At 60.4% G+C, this 15,181-nt stretch overlaps 2 protein-coding genes across 2 annotated transcripts; both read left to right on the forward strand.

The window, feature by feature from the left end:
- The first annotated feature begins 1,197 nt into the window (after nucleotides 1-1,197).
- On the forward strand, nucleotides 1,198-8,882 carry FAM193B (family with sequence similarity 193 member B). Its single transcript, XM_030229434.2, is given in 11 exon segments — nucleotides 1,198-1,227; nucleotides 1,229-1,522; nucleotides 2,761-3,000; nucleotides 3,641-3,851; nucleotides 4,034-4,243; nucleotides 4,516-4,930; nucleotides 5,892-6,087; nucleotides 6,466-6,702; nucleotides 7,216-8,215; nucleotides 8,324-8,399; nucleotides 8,544-8,882. Coding segments are annotated over 11 exon segments (3,006 nt in total). The 3' UTR covers nucleotides 8,641-8,882.
- A 130-nt stretch (nucleotides 8,883-9,012) lies between these two features.
- Nucleotides 9,013-15,077, forward strand: DDX41 (DEAD-box helicase 41). Its single transcript, XM_009091528.4, has 17 exons — nucleotides 9,013-9,137; nucleotides 9,222-9,320; nucleotides 9,411-9,570; nucleotides 9,651-9,725; nucleotides 10,041-10,101; nucleotides 10,760-10,896; nucleotides 11,057-11,129; nucleotides 11,305-11,458; nucleotides 11,554-11,690; nucleotides 11,866-12,028; nucleotides 12,117-12,248; nucleotides 12,424-12,495; nucleotides 12,714-12,810; nucleotides 13,135-13,284; nucleotides 13,416-13,487; nucleotides 13,585-13,695; nucleotides 13,905-15,077. Exons 1-17 carry the CDS (start codon nucleotides 9,114-9,116, stop codon nucleotides 14,039-14,041), a joined length of 1,854 nt encoding a protein of 617 aa, XP_009089776.1. The 5' UTR covers nucleotides 9,013-9,113; the 3' UTR covers nucleotides 14,042-15,077.
- The last annotated feature ends 104 nt before the right edge of the window (nucleotides 15,078-15,181 follow it).

Below are 15,181 nucleotides of genomic sequence, written 5' to 3' on the forward strand. Positions count from 1 at the left end.
AACCACCCCGGCTGTGCCAAAGGACGTGTTTGCTCCAGACCTGGCACTGCTGGCCACAGGATGTGGGTGCCGATAATTCAGGTGGCTGAAAGCCTAATGGGGTGGAATCATGGGTAAAGAATCCGTGGAGGATGATTGAACAAACACGGCAGTGGCACGTCCTCGGCTTCACTAAGTCCCTGAGTCATGTCAGTGCCCAGGCTGTGCCGGACGGCTGCAGGTGTGGGACTGGCCCCGGTGTTGAGGCTCCCTGTGTACCTCACAGACTCCGGCTCTGTTTTCAGCCATGTCCTGGTTTCCCTGGATGGGGATCCCTGAGCACACAGTGACACTGGAGCCCTGCTTGTCCCACAGGTCCCCACAGATCTGGGCACCAATATAAAAGAAGAATAAAGTTATTAAAAAGTGTCCAAAAGAGGCTGCAAAGAGTCTAGAGGGGAAGTCACATGAAAAGCTGTTGGAGTCCCTTGGTCTGTTCTGTCTGGAGGAAACTGAGGAGAGACCTCATTATGGGCTGCAGCTTCTTCAGGAGGGTCAGCCGAGAGCAGTTCCAATCTCTGCTCTCTGTGGTAGTAACAGGACCGGAGGGAACGGCTTGAGCTGTGTCAGGGGAAGTTTAGGTTGGACATTAGGAAAAGGTTCCCTGCCCAGAGGGTGGTCAGGCACTGAACAAGCTCCCTAGGGAAGTGATCATGGCCCCAAGGCCGAGAACTCCAGGAGCATTCGGACAATGCTCTCAAGCATTGTCCTAATGCCTGGGTCCTGTACAGGGCCAGGAATCACAGAATCATAGAGAAGTTTGGAAGTGACCTTAAAGATCATCTCGTTCCATCCCACTGCCATGCACAGGGACACCTCCCACTATCCCAGGTCACTCCAAATCCCGTCCAACCTGGCCTTGAACACCTTCAGGGATGGGCAGTCACAGCTTCTCTGGGCAACCTGAGTGCCTCACCACCCTCACAGGTATTTTTCCCTTAGATATCTAATCTAATCCTTTCTCTTTCAGTTGGAACCGAAGGAGCTGCACTCTGATGATCCAGGTGGGGATACGATCGCGATACACCCCCGATCTCGACTGAGGCACAGGCGCCTTTATGACCCGCGGGAGCCTCGGGGAGCGGGCGGGATTCGAACCCGCGGCGCTGCCGCCGCTCCCCCTGCCCGCCAGGGGGCGCAGCGCTGCCCTCACCCAAGATGGCGGCGGCGGCTTCACCTCCCCGAGCGTTTCCCCCCTCCCTCCCTCCCTCCTTCCCGCGGGCAGGGGCCGCACGGGCCGCGCCGCCATATTGGCTGTTGTCCTGGCTGCGGCGGGCTCGCCATGACTCGCCGGCGGAACAAGGCGGCAACGGCGGCAACGGCGACGGCACCGGCGGCAGGTGGCTCCGGGCCTCGCCGTGACAGGATGGCGGGTCCCGACGTCGGGCCTCCCCCGCCGCCACCACCACCGGAACCGCCCGCCCCGCCTGAGGTGGCGGCGGCGGCAGGCAGCGGCGGGGAGTCGGGCAGAGGCAGCGCGCAGGTACGGGGGTAGCGCTGCGGCGGGCACGGGGCTGGCTCCGAGGGGGGTTCAGCCTGGGCGGGGTTGGGGCCCTGCCCCTTGCACCCCCATCCCCCCCGGGCCCTGCCCCATCCCCGCCCCGACCCCCGACTCGGAGCATCCCTGCGGATGGGGCTCGGAGCGTTCCCAGAGCGCCCCGCGGGCGGGCCCAGCCCTGCCACAGCCCTGCCGTTGGGCGATGGCAGGTGGCTCCAGCATCCTCATTCAGCGCGCTTCTCCCTGCTGGACACACCTGGCTGCCGCCACCTGCTCCGGGTTGTGGGCAGGGAGGCGGGGGTGGGCGTCGGGTGTGGATGTGTTGGGTGGATTGGGGACAGCCGTTGTGTCACCAGCCGTGGTGTCACCCGCCATGGTAGCTGTGTCAGCTGGGACACGGGGTGGTCCGCTTGCTCTCCCCTCGCCGTGGGTGGGTAGGGGGGCTCTGCCCCCACTCTGCTCTCCTTGGCCTCTGACCTTTGCTTCACCTTGAGCCTGCAGACGCCATCTGTTTGGCAGCAGCAGTTCAATGCACGGCTCATTGTGGCAAGGCCCCGCTGCGCCGGCAGACAATGAGGGCCCCCTCGCCCGCGCCACGCCGGGCTCGTCACGGCTGTCAGGGCTCCGGCGAGCCCGAGGGATGCAGCCCAGCTCCTGCAGGGAAGCCCCAACCTGGCTGTGCCTGTGCAGGGAGAGCATGAAGCAGCATGGGGGGCTACACCCCACCCTGATGCATCAGCACCGCTGGCTATGCAGAACAAAGAGGAGGGAGAGAGGGCTTGGGGCTCTTGGGTGACACAGTGGGTATCTTTGATGGGCAGAGAGGGAGAGCTGAGGCTGTCAGACCCACCCCTCCCATCCCTGTGTGGGATTTCTGTGAGTCTTGCTTTGCCATGCAAGTACCCTCAGTCTCACTGTACCAGAGGTGATGTGGGAGTTGCTGATGGCTTTCCAGCCTTGCTTGGTGGCAAGGCTGGCTCTTTGGCACGCTCTGATCTTCCCAGAAGTCCAAACACTCCCAGGCAGGCACATGGCATGTTGGCAGCAGCTGGTCAGCCTGAGGCTGCTCTGCTCCAGTGGGAGAAGGTGCAATACCACATGTAGCCTGTAAGAATTTCCTTGGTTTGGTGTCAGCGTCCTGAGGTCTCCTTCACTGCCTCATCTGCCCCACATCTGCGCCAGATCACACCTGAGTGACTCACAGTCTGTGTGTCCTTCCTCAGGTGCTGCCCACCGCCAACCAGTCCGTGCAGACCTGTTGCCTGCTCTGTCACCGGGAGCGCAAGGACTGGGGAGGGCCGTCCCACAATGGGCTGGTTTCCCCGGGCGAGAGGCTGCCACCCGACTTCGTGCCAACGCTTGTGCAGAACCTCCTGGGAGAAATGCCACTGTGGATCTGCCAGAGCTGCCGGAAGAGCGTGGAGGAGGAAGAGCGACGGGCGGTGCAGGAGCAGGCCCTGGCGGTACGTGGTTATGGTGCTGGGGTTTGAAAGGCAGGGCTATGGCTGTAGGAACAGGGCACTGACCAGCCTGTGGCACTGACTGTGTGTGAGCTGTGTCCCAGATATCCCAGCCTTCACTTCCCTGCCCAGGGCTGCCTCTGGCTCAGCAGGGACAGGCCCTCTTGGGGCAGTGTGTGGTGCACTGGAGGCTCATCCAGGAGCTTGCCATGGCTTGGAGCTGCTGGGCTGGCAAGACTGACAGTGCCACTGCTTTCCTCTGCTGCACGTTGTCCCGCGTCCCCCAGCCCTGGGGCTGCTCCCTTCATGACGCAGAGAGAGGCAGTGGCTGCCAGGGCAAGTGCCTGCCTGTGCGTGGGGTTTGGGTAGAGGAGCTGGCTCCTGCCTGGCTTTATTTAACCCTGCCCTGGTGTGAGTGGGACCAGCACAGGGACACAGCATAGGTGTGTGGCCCTTGGCATGGCCCAGCCTCTGTGAGCCAGGCTGTGTTGGTGTTGGATGGATGAGGGTTTGTTACTCCCAAGACAGTGATAAAAGTGGTTCACATGAGCTGAGCTCCTGCCGCAATGGAGGGAGTCTTGGTGCTGACACCTGGGGGTCAAGGTGTCCCCTCAGCCACTTCATTCTGTGTTTCCTTTGATAGGTCTCGTTATCCCATACATCCTGCAAGTCACAGTCTTGTGGGGGTGGCTCACACTCCTCTTCCTCCTCCTCCTCGTCTTCTTCCTCCTCGTGCCACGGGAACTCAGGGGACTGGAACCCCAGCTCGTTTTTGTCTGCTCACAAGCTCTCGGGCCTCTGGAACTCGCAGCACACCAACGGGACCATTCAGGGCAGGCCCCTTGGTGTAATAGGTGAGCTGAAGCTGGCTGTGGGGTTGAGCAGAGCTGTCTGCCCAGTTCTTGGCTTAGGTGGTTTCCTTGTGGGCATAGGTGGGCAGGCTGGACCTCTGAATCTCAGTGCCAGCAGCATACTGGGCCCCTTTGAAAAAGGCAGATGGTGCTGGGATTCAGCCCCAGCTCTGCTCTCCTTCCAGCCGGCAAGCACCCCAGCCTTCCTCTGTTTCCGGAGTGCCCCAGCCAGGTGTCGGCCACGGCGCCGGGGCTGAAGGCCTGTCCCTACAGCCACACGGCCTCTGCCACCTCCAGCAGCACCACACCGGCCTCGCCTCTGCCTACCTCACTCGACTTCTGCAAGACGCTGCCGAAGCAGTTCAAAAGCTTGTGCCGGAGGGCCACCCCACCAGGTACGTGCCCAGGGACAGCACTGGCCGCAGCCTCCCGCCCTGCTGCTCCAGAGCCTTTCCTCTTGCCCTGTTCTCCATGGGGCATGGCTGGATCCTGTGGGGGGGCACACTGACCCCAAGGCCCTGTGTGAGCAGGGATGCCTTCTGTCCCAAGTACTCTGGTGTCTGGGAGGAGAAACAGCTTGTGCAAAGGTGATGGGTGGCTCGGAGCATGGCCTTGGTCCATGCAGCCCAGCCAGTGTCTGACTGTCTCTGCTCCTGCCTCTCTGCAGGTGAGGCCTTCCACTCCTCAGAGCATCATCAGCACTCCGACCTCACTGCTCCTCCCAACAGTCCCACCGGCCTCCCCTCGCAGCCCCCGGCGCTGATCTCCTCCAAGCAGACACCTCCCCATGCGGGGCCCTTCAGCTCCCCACCACACATCCCGCTGGGCACCTCCTCGCAGGCCGCGCTCTTCCCTGCTCCCAGCGCACAGGCAGCGGCCCCCAAGCCGGTATCCGAGTCCCCCCCGGCCAGCGCGGCCTCTCACAGCCCAGGGCCTTGCAAGAGCCCTCACCTGCCCCCTGCCAATGTGCCGCTGCTGAAGATGCCACCGCCGCTGTCAGGCTGTGCTCATCCCTGCAACGGGCACTGCAGCACTTCACTCATCCCTCCTCCTGCCTCCCACCAGCTGCCCAGCACGAACAGGTGAGTAGAGGAGCCCTGCCTGCTTTCAGCCTCTCCTTGTGGGGCCACGTGCTTTTTCTCCCATCCCTGACCGTGGATGCACTTCTCCCTGTGGAGGGACTGACCGCCTGGCATGGTGGTGCAGGAAGCTGCTGTCTTTGTGGGCCAGTTCCACTGCTGCAGACCGAAGGTGAAGCTCTTTCTCTCCCAGCGTGTGTTCCTCCTGCAGTTGTCCTTTGGTTCTGTGGTGCAGAAGAGGCTCTGCTTCTCCTCCAGCTAAAAGACCCAAAGGAACACCCTGATCAACCTGCAGTTGGCCAACTGGACCTATGTCAGTGAGACCTGTCAGGCAGCTGTGGCACTGAGCAAAGGTCCTTGAGAAGATGAAGCCTATGGACTTGTTCTTCTCACCTGTTCCTCTGGCCCTTTTTGGGCTGCCTGTCCCCTGGAAGAGAACACATTGCTTCCTCTCTGCTAATTAGCACTCTCTGAGGAGGGCCAGTCAGGTCCTGAGCTGGATCTTGAGGAATGGCACTGTGGGCTGTGCCCTGGCCTCCCTGTCTCTGAGCTGGGTAGCCCATGCCCTTGTGAGCTGGGCATGCCTCACATGGGGATGTCTGGCAGCTGCACAGTCCCAGTGTTCCTCACTTGTGCTACCTGCTACCCCCAGTGAGTACCTCGCTCTGCCCTGCTCCCAGCCCAGGGCCGGGCTCGCTGGGGCTCTGCTGCACCAGCCTCCTGCTGGCCAGAGGCCCTGAGGGCTGGGAGTGACAGATTGCTACTCCTGTGGGCTCCTCCGGCATCTTCCCCAGAAGAGGAGAATGCAATGGTGGCGTGGGGGCGGGGGGGGTGTTTGTCCTGCAAGTCCATCTGCTTGAGCACAAGCTTTCCCAGGAGGGCTGTTCCTACATGCATAGCATGGGGCAATTTTTGAGATACCTTGGCACTTGCTCACCTATCACCCTTCTCCCCTTCTCCTCAGGGACCCCTCTTGCAAAGGGCACAAATTCCCAAATGGTACCAGCTGCCACCCGCCGCAGCCCTGTGAGGCAGACGAGGGGCTTGGGGAGGATGAGGACAGCAGCTCAGAGCGCAGTTCCTGCACCTCCTCCTCCACCAACCAGAAAGATGGGAAGTTCTGTGACTGCTGCTACTGTGAGTTCTTCGGCCACAATGCGGTGAGTGAGGGGCTGTTCTGTAGCCACCCCTGATCCTTTGGTGGGGAGAGATCACTGTCCAGCGTGGGAGGTGGGCAGGTCTGGCCACAGCTGTTCCCTGCAGGCATGTACATCCCCCACTTCCTTTCTACCATGCTTCATGAGCTTGCTGGTCCCTTGCTCCCGACTCACATCCGCCTGCCCAGCCCCAGGGGTCGGAGCAGCAGGCCAAGCCCTGCGGCTTCATGGTGCAAGAGCTCACTAGGGCTGTGCTGACTTGTTTTGCTGAGACTGCAAGGAAAGGAGTGGCTAGAAGGTCATGGGGGGCTGTTGGGGGAGCTGGGGCTGCCTGCCCCTCATGCTGGCTGGTGTCTGGCTGACAGCGTTCACCTTCCACAGCCCCCAGCTGCTCCCACTAGCCGCAACTACGCTGAGATCCGCGAGAAGTTGCGTTCTCGCCTCACCAAGAGAAAAGAGGAGCTGCCACAGAAACTAGGGCACAACAGCAGCTCAGGGGAGCCCGCTGTGGACCACCGCAATGTGGACGAGCTGCTGGACTACATCAACAGCACAGAGCCTAAGCCCTTGAACAGTGCCAAGGCAGCCAAGCGGGCACGGCACAAGCAGAAGAAGAAGGTGAGGCTGGGCAGGGATTGGGGTTGCAGGAGGAGGGTTGGGTAGGTCTGTGCTGCTGGCAGGCCTTTTCCTTCTCTCTCTTGCATCCTTTTGGGTTCTTGAATTCTGTGTCACTCTCACCCAAGGTGGCAGTACTGCCTGTCCCCATGTAGGGCTCTTCCTGCCTCTGTTCCTGTAGAAAGTTGCCCAAGCCCTTCTGGGTAGTTTGGGCTGCACTCTCCAATCTGCTCCATGCCACATTCTGACACCATGCATCTCTGGTAGGGAGAGGCAGTGCCATGATGGCTCTTTCTGGTGCCTGGTGCCCAGAGCAGTGTCAGGTGGGCAGTGTCCAGCTGTTGCAGTGCCCATGGGGGAAATGTGACAGTTTATGTTCTGTGGAAGATGTGGTGTAGCTGTGCTGAGCAGCTGCCCTTGAGTTTGCTGTCAGGCAAAGCTGGAGCAAAGCTCTGTGTTCTGCACCCGTGGTTCTGTGGCCCAGCCCAAATGATCCTCATGGCACCTGTGTTGCAGGAGAAGGAGAAAGCCCAGCTGGAGGCAGAGGCCCAGAAGCGGGCAGAGCGTGCCCCTGCAGCCAGCCAGGCCCGGGAGCCAGCTGAGGAGAAGCTGCTGGAGTGGCCAGAGCTGGAGCTGGAGCGGGTGAACAGCTTCCTCAGCAGCCGGCTGCAGGAGATCAAGAACACCATCAAGGACTCCATCCGGGCCAGTTTCAGTGTCTACGACCTCAACCTGGATGTCAATGACTTCCCCAAGAAGGCAGCTGTCCTGGAGCAGAAGAACCTGCTCTCCAACCTCAACGGGTCTTCTGACCTGCAGGACATAGACCTGGCGCTGGCCCCGCTCAGCCTGGGTCCTGCCAAGAGCCACACGCTGCTGCGGAGTGAGCTGAGCCCTCGATGGGGCGAGGGGCCCGGGGAGCCCCCGGCGGCCGAGAACGGCGTGGTGAAACGCCTGAGCACCGTGCCTAGCCTGTCCCGCATGATCTGGGTGCAGTCCAAGGCTGCGGATTTGGCTGCAGACGGCACCAGCCTGAGCCTGGAGTCCAAGGAGGGGCCGCAGCCCAAGGGGCCAGAGCCACCGGAGCCGCTGCCCACGGGGAGCCGGCAGAGGAAGAACAAGCGGCAGAATGGGCAGGCAAAGAAAGGGGAGGGCAGCACAGCTGTGACCAGCAGCCAGGCCCGGCTGGAGAGCCCTGGTGGGAAGGGGCAGGTGCTGGGAACCAAGCACCTTTCCAAGGCCAGTGCCCCCGAGCCAGCGCGGGCCAGCAGCTGTGCCGAGCCCGGGGAGAGTGGCAAGGGGCAGCCTTGGGCCTGCAGCAGCGCTGCCAGGGGGGAGAAGGAGAGAACCAGCGAGTGGAAAGGCCGGAGGGGAGAGGGCAAAGCGGAGCTGCCGGAGCTGGCGCCGCAGCAGCCACCTGCCCTGGCCACCCACCTTGCCCTGGGGGGCTCCCCCCAGCCCAAGGGCAAGAGCAGGAAGAGCCGAAACAAAGTGGAGAAATCCAATACCTCGATTGGTGAGTGCTGGGGGCACCACTGTGCACCATCATCCTCTCGGTGGCCCCTTGCTCACCTGGCAGCCCCTCCCTGCCCTGCGACGCTGACCCTCTGCTCTGCTTTCCCAGATGATGTGTTCCTGCCCAAGGACCTGGATGGGGCAGAGATGGACGAGACTGACAGAGAAGTGGAGTATTTCAAAAGGTGAGGGGAGAGCCACGAGGGGCTGAGCTCAGCCAGCAGGGCTGGAGGCATGAAGGGGCTGGGAGCTGACTGGGGCTGGGGTCACAGGGGGGCTGGGGGTCCCGCTGGGCTGGGGGCTGACCAGGGTTGTCCTCTCCCTGCCAGGTTCTGCCTAGACTCGGCCAAGCAGACGCGGCAGAAGGTGGCCGTGAACTGGACCAACTTCACCCTGAAGAAAACCACTTCCAGCGCAGCCCAGTGAGGTGCGGAGGGGCCACCCCCACCCACCCACGGCCGCTCGCCTCTCCTCACTGTGCCCCCCGCCTCACCTTGGTGGGGTCCTCCTTCGCGGGGGGCCCCGGTGCTCTCCTGCCCCGCGGGGACCCCCGGGGCTCCCTCCATCCTTCTGCCCCTCCCCGCGGGGTGATCCCGGCCGTCCCGTCCCCCTCTCCGCGGGCACACTGCTCCCCGTGCCGCGGGGAAGGACCGTGCTGGACCCAATAAAGAACTTTTTAATTTTTTATTTTATTTAAACCCCGGTGTCTGCTGCTTTCTGCCGCGCCGGGAAAATCGCGGGGAGGGAGAGATTTAGAACGCATTCTGGTCAAGTTTGGTCGTCGCGCGTACCCGTCGTGCCGAGTCGCAGCTCCCGCCCAGTGGCGCCCCCTGCGCGTTGCTAGGCGATGGCGCTGTGCGCGATGACGTAACTTCCTGGATCTCTTCCGGGAAGGAAGTATGGAGGCCGTGGCGGAGCGGAAGGTGGGAGCGAGCCTGGTCCCCGGTACCGTCCGCTCGCGCTCCGGGTGCCGCCCCGGGCTCCCCTCACCGCGTGTCTTCCCACAGAGGCAGCGCGAGGAGCCGGCGGACACGTCCGACCTGTCCGGAGAGGATGATGACGACTACGTGCCCTACGTGCCCGTCAAGCAGCGCAAGCAGCAGATGGTAATGGGGTAACGGGGCTGCCCGGCGAGGGCTCCGCGCGGCCCTCCCGCCGCCAGGCTGCTCACTCTGCCCCCGTCCCCGTCCTTGCAGCTGCAGAAACTGCTGCAGATGCGGCGGAAGGTGGTGTCCGAGGAGGAGCAGCGGGACAGCGGGAGCGAGCAGCGCGGGGACGAGGATGACATCCCGCTGGGACCGCAGTCCAACATCAGTCTGCTGGACCAGCACCAGCACCTCAAAGAGAAGGCGGAAGGTAAGGGAGGAGCTGGTAACAGCACTGGGTGGCTTTCAGGGGACAGCAAACCCCCTCATTGCTTTTTGTCTCTCCCCCAGCTCGGAAGGAGTCAGCCAAGGAGAAGCAGCTGAAGGAAGAAGAGAAGATCCTGGAGAGCGTGGCAGAGGGCCGAGGTGAGTGGGAGCTCTGTGTCTCAGATCCATGTCCAGAGCTCCCCGGGCAGGAGGAGAGCTGCTCCCTGCTTTGGGAGTGCTCATACTGTGATGGTGCACAGTGGGTGCCCTCAGCTGGCACTGCCTGCCTTAGCTGAGACACAGCTGTCACAGGGCTCTGGGCACAGCAGCACTGGGTGTTCCCGTGCCAGAAGGGCTGTCTGTGCTGCTGCTTTTCCTCTTCTGTCTCCAGACATGATGTCCCAAACTGTTTGCCTGGTGAGGTTGATGTGGATAAGGAGAGTTTGCTCTGACTGATCACCTTTGTTCCTGCAGCTCTGATGTCAGTGAAGGAGATGGCCAAGGGCATCACCTATGATGACCCAATTAAAACCAGGTAAGTTTCACAGCACAGCTTAGAAGTGTTCCTTCTGAAAACATCACTTCATGGTGGCTGAAGAGAACTAAAACCCACAGAGTTTTGCAGGAGCAGTGCAGCTCTGCAGCCTCTTGCCTGAGTGACTGGGTTTGTGTCATTATCTGTAAAATGAAATGCTATTGAGTCATATTGAATGTTGTTTTGTATACAGTAAGGCTTGATAAAGGACATCTATGTTAAACTAGTAGGCCTGAGGGTTTGTCTTCAGGTCTGGGAGATCACTAAGCCAGAGGAAGAGTCTGGAAGAGCCTTTGGAGGCAGTGCTGCTCAAGGCAGCGTGTCAAGGTAGTGATTGATCAAAGATTGGTCTCATTGATCTCAGAGGTCTTTTCCAACTTCAGTAATTCTGAGGCAGTGTCAAAGAGATGATTGAGGTGTGTCCAGATGTTTTTGGCATGTTCTATCCACCATCCATAGGCTGTTCTCAGCTGTTATTCATGGAACTGGCTCAGAGCTGCTCCTACACTCACTCCATGGAGCCCCTGGGGGCTACCTGCTTTATCTTGGAGGTTATTGGAGCCTAACAGGGAGTTCCCCTGAATTCCTCCGTGGGACCTGCTGGTTCTGGAGCCCTGGCCTCATTGTGCACTATGACCTGTTTCTGTTGCTTTCACAGCTGGAGAGCCCCTCGCTACATCCTGGGCATGTCAGAGGCACGGCACGACCGCGTTCGTAAGAAGTACCACATCCTGGTGGAGGGGGAGGGCATCCCACCCCCCATCAAGAGCTTCAAGGAGATGAAGTTCCCAGCAGGTAGGCCAGGAGTGGAGCCTGGAAGGGATCCCACCTTTTTCCTGGCTGTTGGCCTGAGGGGTGTTTGTCACTGGTGGAAGAGCTGCTGCCGGGACCCGAGTGGGAAAAGAGAGGAAATAGTTCAGGTCATGAACATGCGTTGTCCCTTGTTCTCTGACAGCTATCCTGAGAGGCTTGAAGAAAAAAGGAATCCAGCAGCCAACACCCATACAGATCCAAGGCATCCCCACAATGTGAGTGCTCTGTCCCCATCCCGGAATACAGAGTGGCTGTTCCCACAGCCCGCTCAGGGGTGTGGACCGAGCGCTCTTCCCTGATGACAGATGCACCCTGTCACCCTGCTCAGCCCTGGAGGTTTGAGCTGTTCCATGATGCTCCTCCTCTCCATCAGCCCTGTTTCTCTGGCAGACTCTCAGGAAGGGATATGATTGGCATTGCATTCACTGGCTCTGGGAAGACCTTAGTGTTCACCCTCCCTGTGATCATGTTCTGCCTGGAGCAGGAGAAGAGGCTGCCATTCTCTAAGCGAGAGGGACCCTATGGACTCATCATCTGTCCCTCAGTGAGTGCCAGGAGGAGGCTGTGATTGACTTGCAGTGGCAGTCCTAAATTCTGCCTGCACAGAGGTGTAGGAACGAGCTGGTTTTGTCTCTGCAGCGGGAGCTGGCCCGGCAGACCCACGGCATCCTGGAGTACTACTGTCGCCTGCTGCAGGAGGATGGGCTGCCCCCGCTGCGCTGCGCCCTCTGCATCGGGGGCATGTCTGTCAAGGAGCAGATGGAGACCATCAAACAGTAAGATCTTCTGGGGGAGTCTGTGGGGCTGGAGCTGCTCCGTTTTACTGGCAGGGAGCTAAGGAGTAGCAACCTGGCTTCAGGACAGTGTAGGGGCTAAAATGGTGTGCCAGGGAGGTGTCCTGCATGGGGCAGGAACGCCCAGGGCCTGACTGCAGCTCCTCTCAACCCTCAGTGGGGTGCACATGATGGTGGCAACCCCTGGGCGCCTGATGGATCTGCTGCAGAAGAAGATGGTGAGCCTGGACATCTGCCGGTACCTGGCCCTGGATGAAGCTGACAGGATGATCGATATGGGCTTTGAGGGGGACATCCGCACCATCTTCTCCTACTTCAAGGTACTGAACTGCCACTTTAGGAGCACGCTGAAGCTCAGTCCTGCATATGCCAGGTTGGGTGAGTGCTAAAGGCTTTTTCCCTGTGCAGGGCCAGCGGCAAACCCTCCTCTTCAGTGCCACAATGCCCAAGAAGATCCAGAACTTTGCCAAGAGTGCCCTGGTGAAACCCATCACCATTAACGTTGGGCGAGCAGGTGCTGCCAGCCTGGATGTTGTGCAGGTGAGGTGTTTGGGTGCTCCCTTGGGCCTGTGTGGAAAGGCCAGAAACATTCATGAGGGCACTTAATGCCTTTCTCTGCCAGGGAGCTGGGGTTCATGGCCGTCCTTCCCAGCTAAGGGATACCAAGCAGTGGCAGTTCCTTTTCTGCCTGACCCATGTCTCTGCTTGTTCCTAGGAGGTGGAGTATGTGAAAGAGGAGGCCAAGATGGTGTACCTGCTGGAGTGCCTGCAGAAGACCCCCCCACCTGTGAGTATGCTGATGACAATGTGGTCATGCTGGTCATGGGGGGAGTTGGGAGGACGGACCCCCTGTGCGGAGTGGGCACGTGACTGAGCCATGCTGGGGATCAGCAGTGCTGTGTGCTCTGCTCAGCAAGAGAGAATGGGCTTCCCCAGGGGGCTGTGCTGGTGCCAGCAGTGCCACCCTGCAGAAAGGGCTCTGATATGATGCCTGTGCTGCTGCAGGTGCTGATCTTTGCAGAGAAGAAGGCAGATGTCGATGCAATCCATGAGTACCTGCTGCTCAAGGGTGTGGAAGCTGTGGCCATCCATGGAGGGAAAGGTCAGTGAAGGTCCCAGAGCAGCCTGGGCTCCTGGTGTGACCCCAGTCCTGCCAGGAATGTGTGTGGCCATGGGAGGTGCCAGCGTGGAGCAGTTGTTGATGGTGTGAGGAAGGGCTGTGACCATGTCAGGAGTGAGCTCCATGATGTACACAGCAGGCATAAGCACAGGGCAGGTCCCTACGGGATGCGGGGGCCCTTCTGCTCCCCCATTGGAGAAAGGCTGCCTGAGGAAGTCATGCTTGACTCTGAGGCCACAGCGTTTGCTGCAGTAGGTAGGGCTGGGAGCTCTGCCCTCACTGATATTCTCTGCTGGGCCTTTGCAGATCAGGAAGAACGGACAAAAGCCATTGAGGCCTTCCGGGATGGGAAGAAGGATGTCCTGGTTGCCACTGACGTCGCTTCCAAGGGCCTGGACTTCCCAGCCATCCAGCACGTCATCAATTACGACATGCCAGAGGAGATTGAGAACTACGGTAGGCACTGGGCCTCATGGGAGGGGTCTAGAGGCCAGCAAGGCTCTGTGCCTGTGCCTGCAGTGTCTTGGGGCAGGGATGGTCTGTCACACTGTGCTCACCCAGGGTTGATCCTGTCCCTGTCTCCACAGTTCACCGCATCGGGCGTACGGGCCGTTCAGGGAACACTGGCATTGCCACCACCTTCATCAACAAGGCCTGTGGTGAGGAACAGCATGGGGCTGGGGGCAGCTGGGCAATGCCAAGGGGGTGTTCTGAGCAAGCAGGATGGCTTTGCCTGACTTATGTCTCTGCCCCCAGACGAGTCGGTGCTGATGGACCTGAAGGCTCTGCTCCTGGAGGCGAAGCAGAAGGTGCCACCTGTGCTCCAGGTGCTGCACTGTGGGGATGAGACCATGCTGGACATCAATGGTGAGAGACCCCAGGCTGACACAGGGACCCCTGTGGGGCTACTGCAAAACCTGGGCTCCAGATGGCACCCTCCAGCTCCCAGTGCCACAGCCTTGGGAAGACACTGGTGTAGCCCCTTTGTTCTGGAGTGGGAGATGCTGTCCTGGTGTGGCATTGTGCTGCCCTGGCGTGGCACTGTGCTGGCCCTGACCCCATTCCTCCCATTCCAGGTGAGCGGGGCTGTGCCTTCTGTGGTGGCCTGGGCCATCGCATCACCGACTGCCCCAAGCTGGAGGCCATGCAGACCAAGCAAGTCAGCAATATCGGCCGCAAGGACTACTTGGCCCACAGCTCTATGGACTTCTAGCCTGGAGAGTGTGCTGCTCCTGGGTGGGCCTGGGTTTCCTGTCAGCCCAGAGGCCTGTCTTGCACTGCTGTGGGCCGTTTTCCAGAATTTTGGTCACTGGGACTGTTGCCAGCCCAGCCTGACGAAGCTCCTGCCCCGGAAGGAAATGAATGGAGCTGTGCTGCAACAGCCCATTACATCAATGCCGTGTTGGGCAAGCAGGTAGCAGTGCCTCAGGGCAAGAGAAAGCCCCAGGCTGGGTGACTGGTCTGCTGCCTCTGCCAGCCCTGTGCAGTGGTGAGGTCAGGGTCTTGTGTTGCTCCTCACAAATCCACGCAGTTTCTCTGGGTCCATCTCCCTCGCCTGGATTTGTGCATTTTCGGGTGGCTGTTCCTGTCACCCCAGACATGCTGGGAGGATGTAGCCAGGGTGAGGTGGAGCATGCTGTGCTCATGTCATGCGCTCCCCGAGGTGCTTCCTGTGCTCTGCCCCCGCGTTCTGCCCCACTGCCCTGCTGTGAGGGGGAGGGCGGGCACATGGACACCTCCTGTGGCCCAGCCTCTGCCCCCCATCCCACACCCCAAAAAGGGGAAGTCTCTCTGAGACGGAAGTCTGCCCTATGCTTTTCCTTCGACTGCAGCAGTCACATTTTCTCTGCTGCGGGTAGCCCGAGTCCCTTATCCTTGTGGTGGCTGCCAGGGTGAACTGGGCCCATGGAGAGACCAGTGAAGGATGGGATCATTTATGTGCAGCACACCAAATTTGGAAAGGTAAAGGGTGGATTTGGGGTTGGTAGAGGGTTTGCCCTGATTTGTCATGAGGCTGGGCCTGGGGCTGGGCCCTCAGCATCTTGGGAAGGGGCGACTGCAGCCAGACCCATTGGAGCTGCCCTTGCGGGAACCCTGGGCTCAGCAGCTCCATAAGTGGGGCTTTCCCGTGGGGCTGAGGGGACTCATCTGTGTGAGCACCCACTCTGGCTCACCCGTATGTTGGGTCCTTTTTGCTTGGTCACCGCGTGAGTCTTAATGGAAGAATAAACATGCGTTAATATAGCGCAGTTCCAGCGTTTGTGTGTGTGTATGTGAGCAGGGCCCTGGGCCAGCACATGGGATGTGTCCCTGTGTCCCCCATCGGCCCAGTCCTGCAGGGCCAGCACCATCC

The sequence above is a fragment of the Serinus canaria genome, chromosome 13 (genome assembly GCF_022539315.1).
Source record: "Serinus canaria isolate serCan28SL12 chromosome 13, serCan2020, whole genome shotgun sequence".
Taxonomy (NCBI): domain Eukaryota; kingdom Metazoa; phylum Chordata; class Aves; order Passeriformes; family Fringillidae; genus Serinus; species Serinus canaria.